A 22,220-nucleotide genomic window follows, 5' to 3' on the forward strand; every position below is an offset into this window, starting at 1 on the left:
TGCACTTTAGGAATGTGCATATAAGCAATGGAGCCAAACACCCTAAGATGGCAACACTTGGCTTTAGGCCAGACCAGGCTTCTTCAGGAGTGATCTCACCTAGCCTCTTAGCAGGACATCTATTTAGAATATATGTTGCTGTTGTAATGGCTTCTCCCCAAAATCTCTTTGGCATCTGCTTTGTTTTTAACATGCTTCTAGCCATGTTCAAAATTGTTCTGTTCTTCCTTTCTGCAGTGCCATTGTGCTGTGGAGTATAGGCTGCAATTACCTCATGAATCAAGCCTTCTTTGCTGCAGAAGTTTCTCCATTCAGCTGACACATACTCACCCCCTCCATCAGTCCTTATGCACTTCACCTTCTGCTCACTTTGCTTTTCAACTTGTGCCTTGAACTCAATAAAAGTGGCAAGCACATCACTCTTATTCTTCAATGGATAGACCCAAGTTTTCCTTGTGAGATCATCTATAAAGGTAACAAAGTACCTATTACCCCCTAATGAGTGTTCTTCAAAAGGTCCACATACATCTGAGTAAACCAATTCAAGTGGTTTAGATGATTTAGTTGGAATGTAACTCACAAAGGACTTCCTTGCTTGCTTACTTGCTAGACACACATCACATAGTTCACTTGGAATTCTGATTTGAGGTAGACCAGTCACACTATCAGCCTTGCATAACCTGTCACACTATCAGCTTTGCATAGAAGATTAAGACCTTGGAAACTCAAATGTCCAAATCTTTGATGCCAAACCCAGCTCTCATGGTCTGTTCTGGATAGCATACAGTTTTGAGTATCAACCTGAATCCCAATCTTGAAGGTTCTGTTTGTTGAGAGTGGAACCTTCAAGATTAGATTCTTATTTCCATCAAACACTTTCAACTTTCTATCTTCCATGAGCATAGTGTATCCCTTTTCAAGAAGCTGTCCAAGACTCAGCAAGTTGCTTCTCATCTTGGGAACATATAGAACATTCTGAATGCAGGAGTGATTTCCATCCCTTCTCTGAATTGAGATATCACCTATCCCTTCAGCTTCAATGCAGCTGTGATCTGCAAACTTAACTTTGCTTTTTGATGTTTCATCCAGAGATACAAACCACTCCTTGTGGCCTGTCATGTGGTTGGAACACCCTGTGTCTAGATACCAACAATCATCCTTGATGATATCCTTTTCTGTTGTTACCATGAGGAGGACTTGATCTTCATCAGACTCATTTTCTTGGGCTAGTTTAGCCTCAACATCACCTCCTCCACTCACAAATTTGTTTCTGCACTCAGAAGCATAGTGGCCAAAGATCTTGCATCTGAAACACTGAATCTTCTTCTTATCTATCTTCTTTTTGTTTCTCTTCATTGCTTGATCATTCATACTGATTTTTTGTGAAGAACTAGAACCAGATTCTTGTCTAGAACCCTCATGACCCCTATCCTTCTCACCCTTCCACTTGCCTCTGAACTTCTTCTGAAAAGTGCCTTGGCTAGTGAACTTCTTATTGAATCTGGCTTGCAAGGCTTGTTCTGGATCTCTGTCTAGACTTTTCTCCTTTATTCTTTGTTCATGAGCTTCCAATGAGCTCTGCAATTCCTCAATCTTGATGTCCTCAAGATTCTTTGACTCCTCAATTGCCACAACAATGTGGTCAAACTTTGGATTCAAAGTTCTTAACACATTTTCAACAATCAATTGGTCCTTCATGATCTCACCACATCCCTTCATTAGATTAGTAAGGGATCTGAGTTTAGTGAAGTAATCAACAATGGTGTCTTCATCCTTCATTTGCAGAAGCTCATATTCTCTCCTCAATGTCTGCAATTTCACCTTCTTTACCTTCTCTGCTCCAGCATAGCATCTTCCAAGAATGTCCCAAGCTTCTTTTGATGTGCTAGACTGTGCAATTTTCTCAAAATTCGAATCATCTACACACTGATGAATCATTGCCAGAGCTTTGCAATCTCTCTTCATGCACTCTCTGTGAAGGGATCTCTGCACTTCAGTAGCTTCATCTTCCACTGCTTGGAAACCATCTTGCACAACATCAAGAACTTCTTGATATCCAAAAAGAACTTTCATTTGCACTTGCCATCTTTCATAGTTCTTACCATTTAGAGTTGGTAGAACCATTGTGAATCCGCTATTGCTTGCCATTAGTGAGCTTCCTTCTTCCTTCTTACCACAGTTCCAAGATCAAGGAATGATGGCTCTAGATACCACTGTTATAGCAACAGAAACGTGTTGCAGAAGAAGAAAATGGAATGAAAACAGAGAGAAAGAAAGGTAGAGAAGAGATAGTGATTGAAGAGTAAAGATAATGCAAGAGGAGTTTGACTATTGATCAATATGAATTGAATTACACAATACATCAACTAACTTTCCTTATATAGCAACAACCAACTAACTAACAACTATAAGTGGAAAGTTTCTAAAACAGAAAACTGAATTACAAAAATACTTCTAATTTTAACACATAAAAGTGTACATGTTTATCTATGTATCAATTTTTTTTATTAGTTGGAAAAAATATATTGAAGTTAAAAATTTAATAATAAAATACTTTTCTGATCATCAGAAGAAGTTAAATGAAGACGTGCTCTCATCATTGTGTAGTTTTTCCTTGCTTTCACACATGACAAATGTGTTATTGGACTTGGCTTCAATCTTCCCATCTTCCTTAGTTAGTTTCACACAGTTTCCCTTGATGGAAAGATGTATGAACTCATTACAATCTGAGTTATGATAAAGGAAACAAAATCGTTGACGTTTTGAAAGTTAGGTGGGTATAATGAACATAAATGTGGACATAGCTAAAATTCTAAAATTCCATATATTTAAATTTAATCTAATTTATTTTCTGCAAAATATATCTTAAATTCATGTTCTTCTAAAATTGTATATCTTAGCCATGTATAACATGCCATGTTTGCAAAGTCAGCCCAATTTTACGTCTTAATTTAATAAATTACTTTTGAGTATGACTCAACCAAGTTCGGGTCAAACAAATGACTTGAACAAAATATCATACTAGGTTCGGTTAAAGTCAAACCTGTTCCAAGAACACTTTTTTTTCTAGGACAGTGTGGGCAACCTATTATTACTTTGTAATCGAACATATTCATAAAGAGAGAATGAGAAACTGAATCTATGTTCTCTTATTATGATAATCTCAAGTGGTCATCATCAATAGAATGAACATTACATGGAAGAGAGTTAAACTACCTTTCTGTTATTTGCTTAACAACTAAACAGAAACTAACATCTATATTCCTATTCTTCCTTATTCCTAATTCTCTAATAATGTTCTATGTTCTTAACACTTCATTTCTCAGGATTAGAAAAAGAGTAAAAATGTACATATAGCATAATATATCATCATAAGAGGAATTGAGGTTGGGAAGGAAGAAGGAACCACGATCCTCTGTCTCCAAAATTTTCTATCTCTATGTCCAAAACCAATCATATCACATCAAATAGTATAAAAATGTTATTTTTTATTTTTCTTTTCAAGTAGGTGTCAACTTTCAATTGACTCAGGACACGATGAGACGTAAAAAATGGGACAGTTGATCCCCATTCAGCAAGAAGCTACAGGTTAGGTAAATGATTGAACTGCAGAGGAAGTGGTGACTAAACTTGATAAGAGGCCAACTAATATGGCATTGTTATATGTGGTTGGTTCTGTTTGCATTAAATTGTTCCTTGAATCAATGAAAGTCTCATTTAAGAATGGTCCACCAACAAGTGCTCCAGTAGCTACATTGGGATTTGGATCAGTTGAGTCAAGCCACTTGAAACCATCTTTGCAGTTAGCTGTTGAATCCATAGGAATTGAAGCTCCCCTATGATGCACAAACTCTGGGAACTTATCTCCATATCCCACTAGAAAACTCATTTTCATAGGATTCTTGCCCAATACATAATCAGCCTGGAAGCATTACATATATTTTTCATATGGATTATGGAAGTGGATCACCCTATAATAATAATCTGTGCATATAATAATCGATGAATTATGCGTACCTGAGATTTGGCAAAATTTCGAAGATCTGATGGTCTAAAGGAATCTGAACCACATTTCAGTTGTGGAGTCTGAGTTGTAAGCATATAGTCACTGTATAGAACAGCTAGAAATGCAGAAGCAATGGGATGCTGCAAAGAACTCCATTCGCTGACCCATATAAGACCACCTTATACAAGGGAAAAAAAGTAATTAGTAGAATTCGAAAATCAATCCCAATAGTTTAGATTTTAAAAAATGTGTTTATTCAAGACCAATGATGATCAATATTTCAATAATTTCATATCTGACGATTAATCAATTTAGCCGATTAGAAATTAGAATCTCGAGTTTCCTATAGGTTCAGCCTACCTGCAATGGTAATAAGATTTGGTATATTTGTCCCTCCTTAGGCCTCCACAATCATAGGAGACATGTGGACTACACTGCCATTTTTTCACAAGATGATAAAATTACATGAAAAGAATCCTGACGAACTCATCCTCTTACTTGCCAAATTTCAGGCATTTAACAACTATTTAATTGACATGTGAAAAATGAAATGTGGAAGCAGAAAAGGAAATGAATAAATTATGCAAGTGCCTAGTCATATAGCTTGAAGGGGAACATTACTTTCGGTTCTGCTTTTTGTGGCTGTCGGAGAATCTGGAAGAAGGCCACACATTACAGCTTCAGCTGTTTTTCTGTAATTTTGGAGGCCAGAGCTATATGCATTTGAAATGTCCCTTCCTTTAAAGAAGCTTAATCTAGATAACAATACCTGCACCAAGAAGGCATATTTATGAAAGAAAATATGTATGAAAACAAAGTCAGCTTTGTAATAATATAAATATAACTAGAAACATCATGCAGAATAAGTGGAAGTCACCAGACTCTTGATTTAGCTCATATATAACATTACTGATTGACTTCAGTTATTACAAATCATAAATTGAAACTAGAAAAAAGATTGAGCGATTGTTAAGAGAAACATACTTGAGTTGCAGCATGCTTGCTGTCCCAACAGAACCAGGTTGGACTACCCCAATTAGCATAATCTTCTCCATTTGGGCCAGTCACATACTCAAGGTATGAATCATCACCTGTAGCATGATAGAGCCAGCTAGCTGCCCATAAAAGTTCATCGCCATATCCAGTTGAGTTATAATATGTAGCAACTTCAGGTATATTCTCACTATAAGATCCTCTATTCTTGTCAGCAAAAGTAAACAACTGTTTTGCATGCTTGAGGAGAGTGCTTGAATATGTAGAATCAGCCTTTTTAAAGACCAAAGATGCTGAGGCCATGGCTGCTGCAGTTTCAGCTGCAATGTCTGATCCAGGACAAGATGTGTTTACCTGTATAAGTGGCCGCATCTCGGTCATGTCTTCAGGTCTTTGCCAACAGGCGTGGTCTACAGCAGGATCGCCCACCTTCTCGGATGGTTTCAGAAAATGAAACTGGTTAGAAAGTTTACCAAAAAATAGGTTGTTGAAAAGATTGAGCCCTGGTGCCAAAAAGGCTAAGGCTAAAGTGAATGATCATAAAGAAAACAGAGAATAATTATGTGATATTCAGTCACCATGCACATACAACTATATCTAAAACGAAAAAGATCAATGACATTTTATAAAAATTATAAAGTAAAGTCTAGAGAAAATCCCAAATCAATTGACTTTCCTAAACTAGATCAGTTATCTAATATCCTAGCCTTCCCTGACATTAACACTTTTAATGGGTCGAAATTAATAGACGTACTTGTCCCCAAGAGTCGGCTCAGTTGGTAGTCCAGTGGGAAATTAAGCGTGCTCATCAGGGTTCAAACCTCAAGAACTGCGATCTCCCCCATCCCCGTTAAAACAAAAACACCTTTGCCTACCCAAAAATACAAAATAAAAACAAAAGATGTAGTTTAACCATATCAAACATTCCAAAAGTCTTGGAGTATCCAGATTGTCTAACCTGAATATAAAGAGTATTCTCAGCAGGGTGAGCATTGATGAGAAAATCCGTGATCCACTTGAGCGAATCTTGCGCTGGCTCCAACTGTCCAACACGATCCATTTGATCTCCATATTCGAGAATGCTCCACGATAACACAGTAGCAGTAAAAGCCATGGGAAAACCAAACTTCATATTATCCCCAGCATCATACAGTCCTTTTGATAGATCCAAACTTGCTTGGATTCCATCCTTAAGACCTGAATCCCCTCTCCAAGGTATTTTGTTGTCGACTAACTTCCCAGCTGCATCAGAAAAATATGATAGTTAACTCATACGACACATGAGCATATCTGCAATCCCACAATTTGTGTTACTATATGTGTCATCAGTTTAATTAGTAATTATTTATCCGACGACACTAAACCAATCACATGACATATGCAGTGACACAAATTGTAGGTCTGAGACCGAAGATGCGCTCTTATACAGCACATTCAGAATTAGATACAACAGAAACTAAGCCTACAAGGTATTTTTCACAACAAGGCATGAATAGTAATAACAAAATACATTAAAAAGCGTGAAAAATAAAGCAAGCATACATTTCTGAATGTTGAAGAACTGCATTGAAGTTTTAAGAGCAGAGGAATAATTTTGTTGAATGATGCCAAGTGGAATAGGCTTATCAGAGTAACCAATCATCATCTTAACAGTATAAACAACCGCACCCTCCACGATAGCTAGAATCGCAATGGTAATAAACCAACTGCAACACCGTCCTTTTGATATCGATTTTTCTCCCATTCTTCAAAATGTGCTTCAAAAAAAACAAAAGATGAATATTTTATATAATTAGTTATTATTAATTTCTCATTGCTAACTTGACATTGATGTATAAAATAGTGGTACAGTGGAAATTGTGGAGAATGAATATGGATCTATATAACGGGTTTTAAATCCGACCCGATTCAAAAGAAGAAAAAGTGGTGTCGACGAGAAAGATGATATTCTCGCGGGAGAATATATATATAATATATATATATATATTTATATATTCTTTGAGTTAGATTCTGGTTCCTTTTTGGGATTCTGTGTTTCGTTTGTTAAATGACGAGGGTACCCTCGGAGAAAGTACTGTGTCGGCGGGTTTTTTAGGGTGAAAAGGTGAAATGAGGGAGTGAAGAGATGAGTTCGTCGGTGGCCATGTTTTTTTATGTTGGCCGTTGACTGGTTTGAGTGAGAAAGACACTTTGTCTTTCATCTTTCATAATTCAAACTTCCATAGCCATTCATTTTCAGGAGTATGGATCTAATGGAGTGAGGCAAGTACTTAAAAAAACCAAAGAAAATTGAACAAAATTGAACACGTAATGATATATCTATCATTTTAAGTATGATAAAATAACATTTTTGTCATTCAAAATACAAGTAAATTGAAGTACTTGCTAATGGAGAGGATCCCTCTTCCATTTTTTGGGTATGCATCTAGTGTCCAAACACATGCCAATGAACGGTTACAAAAAATATTTAATTATTAACTTTTAACATAAATATATTTTTTCAACCAAATACAGATCGATTGACACAACTTTGTAAGACAGCAGATTTTATCCCTCATTTTCACTTAACCTTTAATTTAAACATTGATTGCCATAATTATTTTAGCTTTTAGATTATACAATTGAGTGAAACTACCATGAGGAAAAATTAGTATTGAAGTTGGCTTCACATCCTTCAGTATTATTCATATATTGGTTCATGTATTACCATTTTTCTATCATTAGAGAAATTTTCATATATTGGTTCATATAGAAGGAATATTATCATTTTTTTTCTATCATTAGAGAAATTCTCCTTTTAGTTCATAAATTGGTAGTAGCTTGCGCAAAATAACACAATATTGGTTGTAACATGTACAAACATAACAAAATATTACTTGTAACTTGTAAGATGAATCACATGTTTTACAGATTTGTTTTTGTTTTATAGCATTCTTATTATTTTAGTTTGTATACGTGTGATGTTCACTTTAAACTCATAAGGTTATGCAATTATGAAATCTAAAATGACATAGCATATGACAGGAACAATTTTCATGGGGAGAAATTTATATTTAATAATAAAGATTAGGGGAAAGGAATAGGAAATGAATAAAAATCTACATAAAGAACAAAACATAATATGAGGAATTGAGGATTGGGGAGGAAGAAGCTACAGCTTATGTAAAAGATTGCACTGCAGAAGAAGTGGTGACTAAACTTGATAAGAGGCCAACTATGATGGCACTGTTATATGTGGTTGGTTCTGTTTGCATTGAATTGTTCCTTGAATCAATGAAAGTCTCATTTAAGAATGGTCCACCAACAAGTGCTCCAGTAGCTACATTGGGATTTGGATCAGTTGAATCAAGCCACTTGAAACCATCTTTGCAGTTAGCTGTTGAATCCATAGGAATTGAAGCTCCCCTATGATGCACAAACTCTGGGAACTTATCTCCATATCCCACTAGAAAACTCATTTTCATAGGATTCTTGCCCAATACATAATCAGCCTGGAAGCATTACATGTATTTTTAATATCGATTATGGGCATGGATAACCCGATAATAATAATTTGTGCAAATAATAATCGATGAGTTATGGATACCTGGGATTTGGCGAAGTCTCGAAGATCTGATGGTCTAAAGGAATCTGAACCACATTTCAGTTTTGGAGTCTGTGTTGTAAGCATATAATCACTGTATAGAACAGCTAAAAATGCAGAAGCAACAGAATGCTGCAAAGAATTCCATTGACTGACCCATATAAGACCACCTGTATTCAAGAAAGAAAGAAAAAACTAATTAGTAGAATTCTAAAAATCAATCTCAATAGTTTATATTTTTTAAAAATGTGTTCACTGATCCAGGACAATTGATAATCAAAATGTCAATAATTAGTCAACATGTTAATAATTTGATATCCGGCGATAAATCAATTTAGCTAATTAAAAATTAGAAACTCAAATGTCCTAGAAGTTTAGCCTTGCTGCAATGGGTAATGTTGCTCTCTAGTAACCACAATAGGTCCTGATAGAGGAAACTAACTCTCTGATCATGGTATAAGATTGCCTACATTTGTCCCTTCTTAGGCTCACACAATCATAGGAGACATGTGGAGTACACTGCCATTTTTTTACAAGATGATGAAATTACATGAAAAGAATCCTGATCAGACTGAGAAACAAGCAGAACTAATCCTCTTGCGGAATTTCAGGCATTTAACAACACTATTAAATTAAGATGTGAAAGGGAACATTACTATCTGTTCTGCTTTTTGTGGCTGTAGGAGAATCTGGAAGAAGGCCACACATTACAGCATCAGCTGTTTTTCTGTAATTTTGGAGGCCAGAGCTATATGCATTTGAAATGTCCTTTCCCTTAAAGAAGCTTAATCTGGATAACAGAACCTGCACCAAGAAGACATATTTATTAATGAAAATATGTATGAAGACAAAATCAGCTTTGTAATATAAAGATAACTAGAAACATCATCCACAATAAGTGGAAGTCACGAGACTATTGATTTAGCTCAACTCTGTTCAGAAAGATGGAAATTTAAGTAAATAGGTTCTTTTGACTTCTAGGTGCAACCTGTAGGTTGCAACTTGCAAGCAAAATCTAAAATGCAATTTTCTATAGCAACATATATAACATTAGTGATTGCCTTCAGTAATTAAAAATTATAATTTAGAAATTAGAAAAAAGATTGACCAATTCTTAATAAGAGAAACACACCTGAGTTCCCGCAAGCTTGTTGTCCCAAGAGAACCAGGTTGGACTACCCCAATTAGCATAATCGTCTCCATTTTGGCCAGTCACATACTTGAGGTATGAATTATCACCTGTAGCATGATAGAGCCAGCTAGCTGCCCATAAAAGCTCATCGCCATATCCAGTTGAGTTATAATATGTAGCAACTTCCGGTATATTCTCACTATAAGATCCTCTATTATTGTCAGCAAAAGTAAACAACTGTTTTGCATGCTTGAGGAGAGTGCTTGAATATGTAGAATCAGCCTTTTTAAAGACCAAAGATGCTGAGGCCATGGCTGCTGCAGTTTCAGCTGCAATGTCTGATCCAGGACAAGATGTGTTTACCTGTATAAGTGGCCGCATCTCGGTCATGTCTTCAGGTCTTTGCCAACAGGCGTGGTCTACAGCAGGATCGCCCACCTTCTCTGTATAAGTGGCCGCTTCTCAGTCATGGCTTCAGGTCTTTGCCAACAGCCGTGGTCTACAGCAGGATCGCCCACCTGCTCCAACCCCGATTTAGAAAATGAAACTGGTTAGAAAGGTTTACCAAAAAATAGGTTGTTGAAAAGCTTGACAGTCCAGGTGCCAAAAAGGCAAAGGCTAAAGTGAAGAGAAGAGATAAGATATTTATATTATCTCTTCTCTTCCAAAAATTATGGAGTGTCCAGATTGTATAGGCACTTGTAAAAAGAGAAGAGATAATATATTTGTATTTATGCATGCACAACTAACTAACATGCATATTAAAACTGGCATCCAATTGCAATTGTAAAGTTAAATAACCTGAATATAAAGAGTATTTTCAGAAGGGTGAGCATTGATGAGAAAATCAGTGATCCACTTGAGCGAATCTTGCGCTGGCCCCAACTGTCCAACATGATCCATTTGATCTCCGTATTCGAGAATGCTCCATGATAACACAGTAGCAGTAAAAGCCATGGGAAAACCAAACTTCATGTTATCCCCAGCATCATACAGTCCTTTTGATAGATCCAAACTGGCTTGGCTTCCATCCTTAAGAGCTGAATCCCCTCTCCAAGGTATTTTATTGTCGACTAACTTTCCGGCTGCATGAGAAAATATGATTGTTAATTCAACCAGCACATAGAGAATTAGATATAACAGAAACTATGCCTAAAAGGTCTAACCATATCTAGCAAAACTGCAATAGCATACCATATATAAAAAAATATTTATTAGAAGCTGAAAAGGATAAGTAATAAATAACAAAAGCCCGAAACCGTCATCCATCAACGTCTCTTGGTATCTCTCTATCATACCTTTACAGATTTAGCTATCCAAGCCAATAAATCTACAAAGCATATTTTGATTTGTCTATTACATGGATCAAATGACACCATTGTTTTAAATTGCACTTCGCAACTACAACTCCAGCCACAACATGGCGTTTTTGGAGTCTCTACAACAATATCGCAGCCGCAATTGCAGCTACATCAACCACATTTTCCGAAACTGAAATTCAAAATCATGTACCCTCCACCTGATCTACTCCACTATTTCCCCAAAAAATGTTCAAACCACTTAAAACTCAATATTCTACCACATGTTCTTTAACAGATACTATCCAAACTTTCTCACTAATACATTTGTTTCTAATCGAAAAATAAAGCAGTCACAACAACACATGAATACTAGTAACAAAACACATTAAAATTCATACAAAGTAAAAGAACTATACACTTCTGAATGTCTAAGAACTGCAATGAAGTTTTAAGAGCAGAAGAATATTTTTGTTGAACTGCACCAGGTGGACCAGGAACTGGAGCAGGTTTATCACTATGAGAGTGATGAATCTTAACCTTAACGGTATAAACAACCGCAGCTACAACAACAGCTAGAATCACAATAGCAATAAACCAACCACAACAACCTCCTTTCGATCTCGATTTTTCTCCCATTCTTCAAAATGTGCTTCAGATAACACAAGATCTGTTACTTATTAATTTCTCATTACTAACTTCAGTTACAGATCAATGGATAAAATGTTTGAATCTATGGAAACGGTTGAGAATGAAGATGGATCAGTATCACTGGTTTTTTACCCGACCCGACCCGAAATAAGAAATGCTGGCGACGAGAGTGATGATATTCTCGCGGGAGAATATCTCTATCTATGCTTCGAGTTAGGTTCTGTTGATCGGGTTCTTGTCTTTCGTTTTTAAATGACGAGGGTACCCCTGGTGAAAGAATTGTGTCGGTGGGTTTTTGAGGGTATAAAAGTGAAATGACTAGATGAGGGAGTCGGTGGGCATGTTTTGTTTTTTACTACCAAAGTTTTCTCTCAATTTTTGGATAAGAAACTAATTCATTTCAGGTTTCGTTATTGTATCTCTCAACAAGTATCGCTCTCATGAATCAAATTCTCAAATTTGGGTTTCAGTGAGGCCTTGCACAACTAGACCAATGATGCACATATGTTGTCTCACATTTAGTGTCAATCCACGTGTTATGAATTTGTCAATGATTGAGAAAAATATATTTAAGTTAAAATCTAATTTTAACTAATTTCCTAACCGATCACAAAATCATGACATATGAAATTATGATAAATGTGGGATAACAAGTGTACACTCCTTAACCAACACTGCACTTTATTTTGATTTGGAACATGGAGTGGTTTGAGTGAAAAGGACCATTCATCTTATACAAAACAACTCAACTACCATAAGCCATTCATTTTCACTTAACCTTCAATTAAACATTCATAATTATTTTAGCTTTTCGATTATACAATTGACTATTGAGTGATACTATCATGAGAGAAAAAAAATAGTATTGAAAGTTGTCTTCACATCTACCCATCTTTGATCCCTTTCTTCCCGAAACAAAAAAGCATCATAATGCAAATTGTTAATATAATGAATCCAATTGACTGCACTGGTTGTACATGCAATTGCATAAAAGTTATATGGTTGGAATATGTTGAGGTATATGCAATACTATATACTACATATTTTATACGAGCTCTACATATTTAATTTGGAAATAAGATAATACTTTATGTCATAAAAAATAATTAAATCGTTGATTTGGACCTTAGACTTGACAACTGTCAGCTGAAAAGATCTCTAGAAGGGGTTGAATGAGATGAACTTTTTAATTAATAATTATGTGTATTGATGGTGACATTTTTTAGCCTCTGGATTATAGAACGGAAAAAAATAGAGAAATAAATGATATTACCAACCCATCAATAATTTATTTTAATTAAAATTTAGTCATAAATGATAGCATTAAAAAACATAATTATATTTATGTCTAAATATGACGTGACGTATATGTTTCCATCTAAGTTTTTTTCAAAAAAATATAATTATTCTCCTTTTTAGTTCATATATTTCCGCAAACATAGTTGTAACTTGTAAGATGCATCACATGTTTTATAGATAGAAAACTTTTCCCTTGTTATGGTTTTATAGCATTCTTGCCATTACATTTAGCATACATGTGATGTTCACTTTAAACATGTATGGTTAAGCAATTATGAAATCTAAATTGCAAGGTAATTAATCCACAATCGCATGTTGAAGTAATCTTCTATCTTTGATCCCTTTCTTCCTGAAATAGAAATACATCATAATCATACCCATGACCTAATGACAATATATATACATTAAGATCAAAATAAATTCAAGTTAATCTGCTTTCAGAGTTTGCATGATTAATCTAAATTAAGATTTTGTACCTCATTTCCCTGTACTTAATCTAATACCACTAATATGATTTTGACAAATATATATCGAATAAAAATTAAATTGACTTTTAATGTTAAAAGTATTACATATAATAATATTTGATTGGTCGGAGAGAGACAAAATTATACTATATATATGCATGGGGCTGCCCAATACAAGTTACCTCCATCAATTGCATTACTCTCATATATTTTCCATTTGGAAGTGTTAAATGAATGAAATTACCAGCAACTGTTTCTTGCACAAATAGAGGATATTATATAAAAAACTACCAGTTCAATGGCAAATTTGCCAAACATTTTGTTGTATTAAAGACTTCATTCAAAAACATCAGCATAGAAAAAACCAAAATATTTATGTTGTTAAGCACTGGTGTGGTACAAATGAACTAGTGTCCATGCCTCTATTGAATTACAGATAATTTAACTCCATCTAGTACACAATGGACCTGTTTGTTAACAAAATGGTCTTGTTGTCTTGAATATTGATGTAGTATAGTAAGTAACTATGTCCTGCATCTGTAAAAATCCAGCATTTCTTCCTCCAATGGATGGGTCTTGCCCGTTATCACAAGGCAGTGCAAAGGTGCTCCGAAATCAATTGTCTGCAACTGTTTCATTGTTCCAGCTACTATCATCTGATCTTCACTTCCGAGGCGAGCAAACCCAACACACTCAGTATCTTCCCCGTAAGCTGCATAGCAAAGTGGAAGGAAACTTCATAGTTATATCTCTGACGAGTTATGAGAAACAGAAGTCCAAATGACAAGAATATGAACTCATCACAGTGAGGATTGGCTCCTAATCAGCAAATACTCAAGTACAGGGCAAAGTAAAATGGACCAGAAACATGGAAATGATTCATCCATATCAACAGCCCAAACAATCTTTGAAAAGCAAAGCATTTTAGCATGACAAAAATCTAAAGCAAGTGATTACACTCAGCGGAAGGACCAAATTAGGATACATAATCAATGATTATAAAACTAAGAAAAGTAACAGCTAAAGTTAAAATAAGTACATTTCAAATATAATTACTCAAAACTAATTATCATATTTCAGGACAAGCTAGTAACCTAGTTAGTAGATGACAAAGGCAACATTCGGAAAATCTATCGGAACAGTGAATCTTTGGGAATGAGAACTGGTTCACATGTTTTGGTGAGAATGAAGTTCTACCACTGGTATGCTAGCATAATATTCTTAAAATGCTGTTACTGTCTTTGATACCATATGTTTTAAGCAAATAAGCACAACCCAGGTCAAATTTCAAAAGGTTTATATCTTTGAACATTAGTACAATGAAGTATATAACATACACTTGATACCATTGACTAGAGAGTGGTGTAAATGAAATGCTCCAGGAACTAACCAGATTCTTGACGCGCTTGCTCAATCTCCAGGAGCTGCTCAATGGCTGTGTTTATTGTCATATACCTGGGTGGTTCATAGATTTTCCTTCCTCTGAAAATATACAAACAAATGGACAAAATAAAGATAAACAAAACAAGGTATAGGCATATATAGTGAAAAACTGAAAATCATCTAATAAGAAATAATCACTATAAGCCATGACACATAAAACTGCCAGAGAACTTCAACACCCCCACACATTGGTTAAAAAACTAAGTTAGCAACCCAAAAAAGACAACTATTAAAACCAACCTTGCTAGAGATTCCAGTGTGGGCTCCTTCACACGAATATCTGTAATCATCACAAACTGAAAATTAGATTAAGTTTTATCAATAAACAATCAGAAAGAGCTTATTTGTATAAATTAGTTTTTGCCAACTGTCTTTTACATATTTATATGATATTCTAGACTTCGGTATTCCACTGCAAAAATGTAATAAATAAGTTTTTAGTTACTATCAGCTAACCAACATATGCATCAACAAGCGCTTACGACATAATCACACTACTTTATTCTAGTAGCTGTATTAAACTACAGCATTTCAGCATGATAATAAGAACGGAGGACTATTGATATGAACACACCAAGTTGGGTGCAGAACACACATCTACTGTTAAATTTATCATCTAAGTAAAAGTAAGTTCGACATATATAAGCACAAACAATTGTTACAACATAGAAGCAGTAATTTAAAGCATGGATTGAGAATAACACCTAACAAACACAATGTGTGGAGACCCATGTTTCGATTGGTTTGAATCTTCTCGTAAAAGCTATCAGGTCTCCAAGTGTCAGTGAAGAACGGTATCGAAACAGTTTCTCCATAACGATACAATTGCAGACCACAAATTCCAATAGCATTCATCACAGAGACATTGTGTACTATCTTCACATCAATCCCCAATTTCTTCGCTCGAACAACTAGATCAGTGTGAGTAGTAGCCCTATATATATATAGACACATATATAGTTAAATCAGCAACAGAAAAAAAAAACTTGAAAATGAAAAGAAAAAAAAAACATACCCAAAAGGGTCTCCAACAACAAGAAAAGCAACATGAGAATGATGAGCTTCAGAAAGAATATCATCAGATTTTTCTTCTACCATTTCTCTATCCGCGAGAATAATCGATTTACCGTATAAACTTTCCTATAAGATAAAACAAAAGTGGAATAGAGAAACAATAAGTGAAAAGAAAAAACGAAGAGTAAAAAGAAAAGAAAATGAAATGAAATGAAATGAGAATGGTACTAACAAGATTTGAAAGACCATTAGATGAAAGACCAAAGGAAAGGAGAGAAGTGTAAGCTTCCATGTAAACATTGGTGCAGCTTCTTATAGCTTCTAAACCTCTTATTGTGATGTCTTTTTCGTCACCCAATCCTAAACCGATTATGTAGAGCATGGTGTTCCCGTTTTCCTTCGATGGTGGCAGCACGGCTACGAGTCACGGTGGCTGGTGGAGGCGTTTGTGGCGTTGGAATGGAGGTGACGGTGTAGTAGTGTGTTCAGAAGTTGATGCGGGGGTTTGAGTCCAAAGTGAGTAAGTGTTACAAGTTGGACCCTAATCCAATGGGGTCCGTCTTCTTCAGCCCAACCTTCTCATGAAAAAATAATAAGTTTTATGTTTTATTTTTTTGGTCTATATATGTATGGTTTTTACTCATTCCAATATTAACATAGGGCAGAGATCTAGTTACTTCAAGAATAACTTTAAAGAGTTACTCCAAATCTTCACTCATCATTCTATTATAATCTAAAGGCACACAATCTTTATTTTAAAAATCATGTGAAAGTTACATATCATAAAACCTCATACTCCATTCATTCTCTTTATCCCAGTGTTGTTAAAACCGTACCGGTTATCAAACCGGTCAGGGTACTGGTATAGTGGTACAGTGGTTCAACCAGTGGTTCAGTAATTAAACCGCATGCCGGTTAAACCGGACATGCCTACTTATATTTATATATATATAAACCTATAACAACAAAATTTAAAATAGGTAGGTACTCCAATTTATAATTCATATTTATAATCTACTCAAAATCACATAAATAAACAACTTTAAGTCTTTAACAAATTCAAAGTCTAAATTAAAAAACATATATCAATCCAAAAGTATCACTTAACAACCACAAAATATAAATAAATGACATAACTTCACAACTCACTCTATAAAACAAATAAATTTAGAGTTTTAACATTTAACATCAAGGAGACAAAATTGTCTTATATGAATATTATACTTTTCTACCAAATCATATCTTCAGACAGTACTGAGATTACACACGAATGTTAGGAACCAAAACATGTAATCTAAGTATGTCGTGGAAGCATGTGTCTTGAAGTGTTAAGAAGGGTCATCCTTGTAATGGGATTTTAAGTTTTTTTTAAAAAAAAAAAATACATGTGTATAAACTGACCGGTTTAGTAAAATACCAGTCGGTTCACCAGTTTTGACCAGTTTGGACCGGTTTTTGACCGGTTTGATACTTGACCGGTTCAACACCTGTACCGTACCGGTTAGGGGACCGGTTCACCGGTTGTACCGGTCGGTACGGTACGGTTTTAATAACTTTGGAAAATATTTTCAAATTTTAGCTAGAAAAATTGGGGTGGTAGGACAATGATGAGTATACAAAATAAATTTCCACCGTGGAAAATATCACTTGTGATTACTGAATATGGCATGAAGGGGATGACAAGGAGAAAGAATGATGGAAATTTGGAGTAACTCTTGAAGTAACTCTTTAAAGTTACTCTTGAAGTAACTTGATTTCTCCTCGTTAACATATAATAATAATTTTATTGAATTATATATTAAGTTTGTGTCATTATTAAATTATAATAATAGTGTATATTAAAATGTTTAATATAAACTAATTTTATAATAACTAGCGTGTTATTATTTGGGATTGATTGTGTATTCATATTACATGAGATGTTAAATGATTTAATTAATGAAATACTTACCTCTACCTACTATCATTATCTTCAAAGTGATATGTTTTGGGATCATCATAATAATATCACAAAATTGGTGATTGAAGATGACTTCCACTATTAGAACATGTTGATATTTTCTACTCTCCTCCGAGTGAAATAGTTCAAGATGATAATAATGGTGTTTTTTAGAGTGTAAATACTACTCAAACCCTTGATACATTACCTCTCCAATATCAATCCTCCAATAAAAGTATAGTTTTGGAAGTGACTTTGACAATTTTAGTGATGTAGCAACAAAAGTAAAAATGGACAATTTTTAGATACAACCATTTGTGGTGATGTGTGCCAGTTCTTAGACAATTATTCACATACTTGAAGGAATAGAAGGAAAATAAAAGACTTAAAGTATAATGGTTCTGAACTATTTTCTTTTTGTTTTTCCACTTAAAAATACAAATCCCAAACAGAATATTAGTGTATTTGAGATACCCAACCCAAAAAACATACAATGTCCAACTTCTAAAATTGGCTCATTCTTGCTCTTGTATATATTATTTAATTATCAACTAAAGATTGTATCTAACTTACTAAATAATGTAGGATTCAAACTAGTACCCAATATGTGGTTGACCTTGGTGGTGAGGCAACTACAAAGCAGAGGGTATGGAGAATGGGAGAGAAATGGAAATCACAAGTCTCAAATAGTATTTCATTTCATGTTTTAAGTCAATTAGAGTACTACATTTTATTATGTTTTACTTTTAAATTTTTTATTTTATTCACGTATTAATATATGATTAGTTTGAGACACAAAAAATAGGATATTGTTGAAGACAGATGATCCATGTTGAATCGAAAAGATTCATCTCTTCCCTTATACACTTAAGGTGAAAGTGTCATAAATTATATTTAAATGACAACTTTTTCATATCATTTACTTTTTTCCTATTACCTTCTATATATTTTCTTCTTAATAAAAGCTCATAGTAAATCTTATCCTAACCATTACTTTAATTTGGTAGTTGATTTTGTTTAGAAGGTAACTAAGAGAAATATAAGGCTTATAAGTTATCTTATAAGTGTATTTCATATTCACATGTCTTATCTTTATTTTTTCTTCTCTTAAAATCCAAATCCCAAACTAACCAAAATGGAATGGGAATACAAATGGAACAACATTTTAAACGCCTCCACTTCCTATTCTTTATTTCGCTTATCTCTTTCTCTTCCACCTTCGTTCTTCTTCTTCTTCTTCTTCTCTCGTTCTTTCTCTCTGTACCGTCATCGTAACCGTTGGCGGTGCTATTTCGCTCAAACACTAAGTACGTATTTTCATTTCTCTATCTCTTTCTTCATTCATTTTAATTTACTATCTCTTCATTTAATTAATCTATCTCCTTTACTTCATTATTATTAAACCCTGTTTAATTATATGCTTAAAATCAACATCGAACCTTTTGGATTTGAGTTTCTATTTATCATCAAACTTATTTCATGTTACTTAGTTCCAATTTCATTCCACAAACTTAATTACCCTAATTTTCTCATATATTGCATGTTTCCTCATAATGAAACCTGCATAAACATGTATCTGTTTACTAAGAACATGATTATTCATTAAATTAATTATTGAAAATACCAAAAAAAATTAATACAATTACCTGGGATTCTGATTGGTTTTGGTTGTGCATGTTCACGCTTTACTATGTTTTCTTCCATTAAAAAAAGAATGGAAAAATAAACTTTATTTTTGTATTGCATGATTATTCTTCTGTTTCAGTTTATTTGAAGTTATGCTGTTTAGTTTAACTGTTTATCTTTTCTCTCTATGGCAGGGATACAAAATGATAGGATCCTTTCTTACTCGGGCACTCATGTATGCTTGTTTTATCCAATTTCAATTTTGTAATATTATTTATATGATTTGATTATGCCATAATTTTTAAAATTTAGTAATTTTTTTTTTTCCATTTATGTGTTGGCAGGATGGTTCTTGGATATGCATATCCAGCTTATGAATGCTATAAAGTAGTTGAAAGGAATAAGCCAGAAATCGAGCAACTTCGATTTTGGTGCCAGTATTGGTATTACTTAATTTGCACATTCATCTTATATGCTAATTGCTAAACTTAAATTACAAGTAGCTGGTGCTAAAGACCGATTCCGAATTTCTTTTCACCTTGTGTTACAGGATTTTGGTGGCTGTTTTGACAGTGTGCGAGCGAATTGGTGATACTTTTATATCATGGTAGATGATATATCTTTTATGTCTGAAAATAACGCTAAATCGTTTTTTTTGTTACTGAAAAAATATAGTATTTTTCATACTTCTTACTTCATTTGAGTTTCCTCTTCTTGAAGGGTTCCAATGTACAGCGAAGCTAAGTTGGCATTTTTTATATATCTGTGGTATCCTAAAACGAAGGTATAAATTTGTTTAATGGAATGAAATATGATCATATAGTGCTATTTGCTTCTCTTCCATTTGACAGTTAAATTGAATATTATTTTCCCTGTGCTAGGGAACAACATATGTGTACGATTCGTTCTTTAGACCCTATGTTGCACAACATGAACCAGAAATTGATCGCAGCTTGTTGGAACTGAGGACAAGAGCAGGAGATATTGCAGTTTTGTATTGGCAAAGAGCTGCAAGTTATGGCCAGACTAGAATATTTGACATTTTGCAGTATGTTGCTGCCCAATCAACACCAGCGCCTCGACCTGCTCAGGTAGTTCATTGGAGCGTGTTCGCGTGTTTTAATTTTATATTTGAGGTCTAGCATACCTGTACTTAAATTCCTTCAGACTTTGATTGTGCTCCTTAAGTGCATCTACAGGTGCATTTTTGCACAGAATTCAGCTCAAATGAGTACTCTAGGATGATAAATTTTTCCATACACAAAGAAACTTATGCCTGGATTGAAAATAACATCAGTGTTGATTAACTAACCTATATCTTTATATCAATATTTGATTTGATTGGTTATTAAATTGAATATTTGTTGTGATTTTTCTTTGATGCATCTTTATGTCATATCCTTTCATTCTGCCTAGTTTCTACTCATTTAAAAACATTGTCTCTTCAAATCGCAGCAACGACCGGCTGTTAGGGTCCGTCAACCTGCATCTGTCAATAACCAACAAGCTGATGATCCTCCTTCTACTTCATCTTCAAGTCAGCACCAGAAAGTACCTAAACCAGCTTCCTCTGTAGCCGGTTTAAGTAGTACTCAGAAGACTGATCCTACACCTCAGTCAACCAACCAATCTGCACCGGGAGAGACAGAGCCAATGCAGATTGATGCAGCACTACCTTCATCCTCTGCTGCAAATAAAAATGCGAATCCTCCTTCAATGGAAGAAAGCAATGCCATTATAGGTGGTAGACTAAAAAAAACTCAATAAACTGAAATCAATTAGACTTGGGGCTTCAATATTTTCAAATTTTAGCTAGAAAAATTGGGGTGGTAGGACAATGATGAGCATTGAACTGTTTTAAAACTTTACTGAATCACTTGTCCTCAGTTTTATCAGACTCCGATTCTGTAGGGTAATGCATTGGCTGATTTGTAAGTTGTATAGTTGGGCTTGTTAGAGAGGAAAAATGTTACTTCCATATTTCTTGTTTTGAAGAGGAAAATTGATTTTACTTGTTTTTTATTCTGTTATTTTAAAAAGTGCTTTTATTATTCTTTTGATTGTAGTCTTATTTTTTTAATATGGTTACAGAATAAAATGAAAACACTTATATAGTAATTAGTATGCAATAAATTATATATAATTAAGAAGAGTGTGAAATATATTGTTACTATATATTAAAAATTAATAAACCAATATCTTGAAATGAAGTGAAAAAATCATGAATTTTAACTGATTGAAGCCTGAAGTGACTAAAATAGGCAACTTATCTGAAATAAAAAAATCCCAATACATTAAATTTATATTCTTGTAAGATTTATTATTAAAATTCTTTAGCTAATGCCATAAACAAGAACTTGGTTCGATTCGGGGTAAGGTCTCATTTGATATTGTACAAGTTCAAAGGTAGAAGTTCAACTATTATTTGAAAGATCAATTCTATGAGGTGAAACTATTGGAAGTTAGTGATGCAACAAACACATGTGTCATTTTGAAGCAGTTGATGAATGATGGCGATGAATTAGTTAGTTGGAGTCTTGAATTGGAATTCAAGTTTTACATTTATGAATTATTATGATGACGTGTCTTACTCTAACACCATTTTAGATACGATGTATAGCACTGTCTATCATATATGTCCTATTTAATCATTTTCTGCAACAAAAATAGGACATTTCGTAATATGAGTGATCGATGGAAATTACTTATCTCATGATATAAAAAGATATTTTATTCTCTTTGTTCAACGCCGTATTCTCCCTCTTCATC

General features: G+C 34.2%; 4 protein-coding genes across 6 annotated transcripts; 1 reads left to right on the forward strand and 3 right to left on the reverse strand.

Moving 5' to 3' along the window:
- Nucleotides 1-3,554: 3,554 nt before the first annotated feature.
- Nucleotides 3,555-6,758, reverse strand: LOC109338603 (endoglucanase 2-like). Its single transcript, XM_019575878.1, has 6 exons — nucleotides 6,542-6,758; nucleotides 5,958-6,241; nucleotides 4,991-5,428; nucleotides 4,628-4,775; nucleotides 4,018-4,184; nucleotides 3,555-3,922 (listed from the first exon to the last, which is right to left on the reverse strand). The coding sequence occupies exons 1-6, from the start codon at nucleotides 6,741-6,743 to the stop codon at nucleotides 3,590-3,592; spliced, it is 1,572 nt and encodes a 523-aa protein (XP_019431423.1). The 5' UTR covers nucleotides 6,744-6,758; the 3' UTR covers nucleotides 3,555-3,589.
- Nucleotides 6,759-8,029: 1,271 nt separating this feature from the next.
- LOC109338602 (endoglucanase 10-like) lies at nucleotides 8,030-11,960 on the reverse strand. Its single transcript, XM_019575877.1, has 6 exons — nucleotides 11,432-11,960; nucleotides 10,516-10,799; nucleotides 9,715-10,152; nucleotides 9,239-9,386; nucleotides 8,586-8,752; nucleotides 8,030-8,490 (listed from the first exon to the last, which is right to left on the reverse strand). The coding sequence occupies exons 1-6, from the start codon at nucleotides 11,649-11,651 to the stop codon at nucleotides 8,158-8,160; spliced, it is 1,590 nt and encodes a 529-aa protein (XP_019431422.1). The 5' UTR covers nucleotides 11,652-11,960; the 3' UTR covers nucleotides 8,030-8,157.
- Nucleotides 11,961-13,723: 1,763 nt separating this feature from the next.
- Nucleotides 13,724-16,413, reverse strand: LOC109338598 (probable diphthine methyl ester synthase). The gene is made up of 6 exons (XM_019575871.1): nucleotides 16,119-16,413; nucleotides 15,888-16,012; nucleotides 15,577-15,806; nucleotides 15,113-15,152; nucleotides 14,820-14,911; nucleotides 13,724-14,141 (listed from the first exon to the last, which is right to left on the reverse strand). The coding sequence occupies exons 1-6, from the start codon at nucleotides 16,266-16,268 to the stop codon at nucleotides 13,954-13,956; spliced, it is 825 nt and encodes a 274-aa protein (XP_019431416.1). The 5' UTR covers nucleotides 16,269-16,413; the 3' UTR covers nucleotides 13,724-13,953.
- A 2,572-nt stretch (nucleotides 16,414-18,985) lies between these two features.
- On the forward strand, nucleotides 18,986-21,465 carry LOC109338600 (putative HVA22-like protein g). Of its 3 annotated transcripts, XM_019575874.1 has the most exons (8): nucleotides 18,987-19,132; nucleotides 19,646-19,686; nucleotides 19,796-19,894; nucleotides 20,002-20,058; nucleotides 20,172-20,235; nucleotides 20,333-20,542; nucleotides 20,907-21,002; nucleotides 21,054-21,465. In XM_019575874.1, exons 2-8 carry the CDS (start codon nucleotides 19,655-19,657, stop codon nucleotides 21,216-21,218), a joined length of 723 nt encoding a protein of 240 aa, XP_019431419.1. In that variant the 5' UTR covers nucleotides 18,987-19,132; nucleotides 19,646-19,654; the 3' UTR covers nucleotides 21,219-21,465. The 3 variants fall into 3 exon arrangements, with proteins under 3 accessions (XP_019431418.1, XP_019431419.1, XP_019431417.1); XM_019575873.1 differs by having other exon boundaries at nucleotides 18,986-19,124; nucleotides 19,642-19,686; nucleotides 20,907-21,465; XM_019575872.1 differs by having other exon boundaries at nucleotides 20,907-21,465.
- Nucleotides 21,466-22,220: the final 755 nt, after the last annotated feature.

This window comes from Lupinus angustifolius, unplaced genomic scaffold (genome assembly GCF_001865875.1).
Source record: "Lupinus angustifolius cultivar Tanjil unplaced genomic scaffold, LupAngTanjil_v1.0 Scaffold_30_5, whole genome shotgun sequence".
Taxonomy (NCBI): Eukaryota; Viridiplantae; Streptophyta; class Magnoliopsida; order Fabales; family Fabaceae; genus Lupinus; species Lupinus angustifolius.

Bases quoted from the DNA above. Each gene is read 5' to 3' on its own strand.
- LOC109338598 (XM_019575871.1), bottom strand. From the start codon at position 16,268: ATGCTCTACATAATCGGTTTAGGATTGGGTGACGAAAAAGACATCACA. The intron at 16,013-16,118 runs GTTAGTACCATT...TTTATCTTATAG, and splicing joins CTAATGGTCTTTCAAATCTT to GAAAGTTTATACGGTAAATC. The intron at 14,912-15,112 runs GTTGGTTTTAAT...GTATATTTTCAG, and splicing joins ACACTGGAATCTCTAGCAAG to AGGAAGGAAAATCTATGAAC.
- LOC109338602 (XM_019575877.1), bottom strand. From the start codon at position 11,651: ATGGGAGAAAAATCGAGATCGAAAGGAGGTTGTTGTGGTTGGTTTATT. The intron at 9,387-9,714 runs GTGTGTTTCTCT...TTCTTGGTGCAG, and splicing joins ACAAGCTTGCGGGAACTCAG to GTTCTGTTATCCAGATTAAG. The intron at 8,753-9,238 runs GTAATGTTCCCT...TCTTGAATACAG, and splicing joins CACAAAAAGCAGAACAGATA to GTGGTCTTATATGGGTCAGT.
- LOC109338600 (XM_019575873.1), top strand. From the start codon at position 19,655: ATGATAGGATCCTTTCTTACTCGGGCACTCAT. The intron at 19,895-20,001 runs GTATTACTTAAT...CTTGTGTTACAG, and splicing joins CGATTTTGGTGCCAGTATTG to GATTTTGGTGGCTGTTTTGA. The intron at 20,059-20,171 runs GTAGATGATATA...CTCTTCTTGAAG, and splicing joins GGTGATACTTTTATATCATG to GGTTCCAATGTACAGCGAAG.
- LOC109338603 (XM_019575878.1), bottom strand. From the start codon at position 6,743: ATGGGAGAAAAATCGATATCAAAAGGACGGTGTTGCAGTTGGTTTATT. The intron at 4,776-4,990 runs GTATGTTTCTCT...TTCTTGGTGCAG, and splicing joins GCAAGCATGCTGCAACTCAA to GTATTGTTATCTAGATTAAG. The intron at 4,185-4,627 runs GTAATGTTCCCC...CCCTTGTATAAG, and splicing joins CACAAAAAGCAGAACCGAAA to GTGGTCTTATATGGGTCAGC.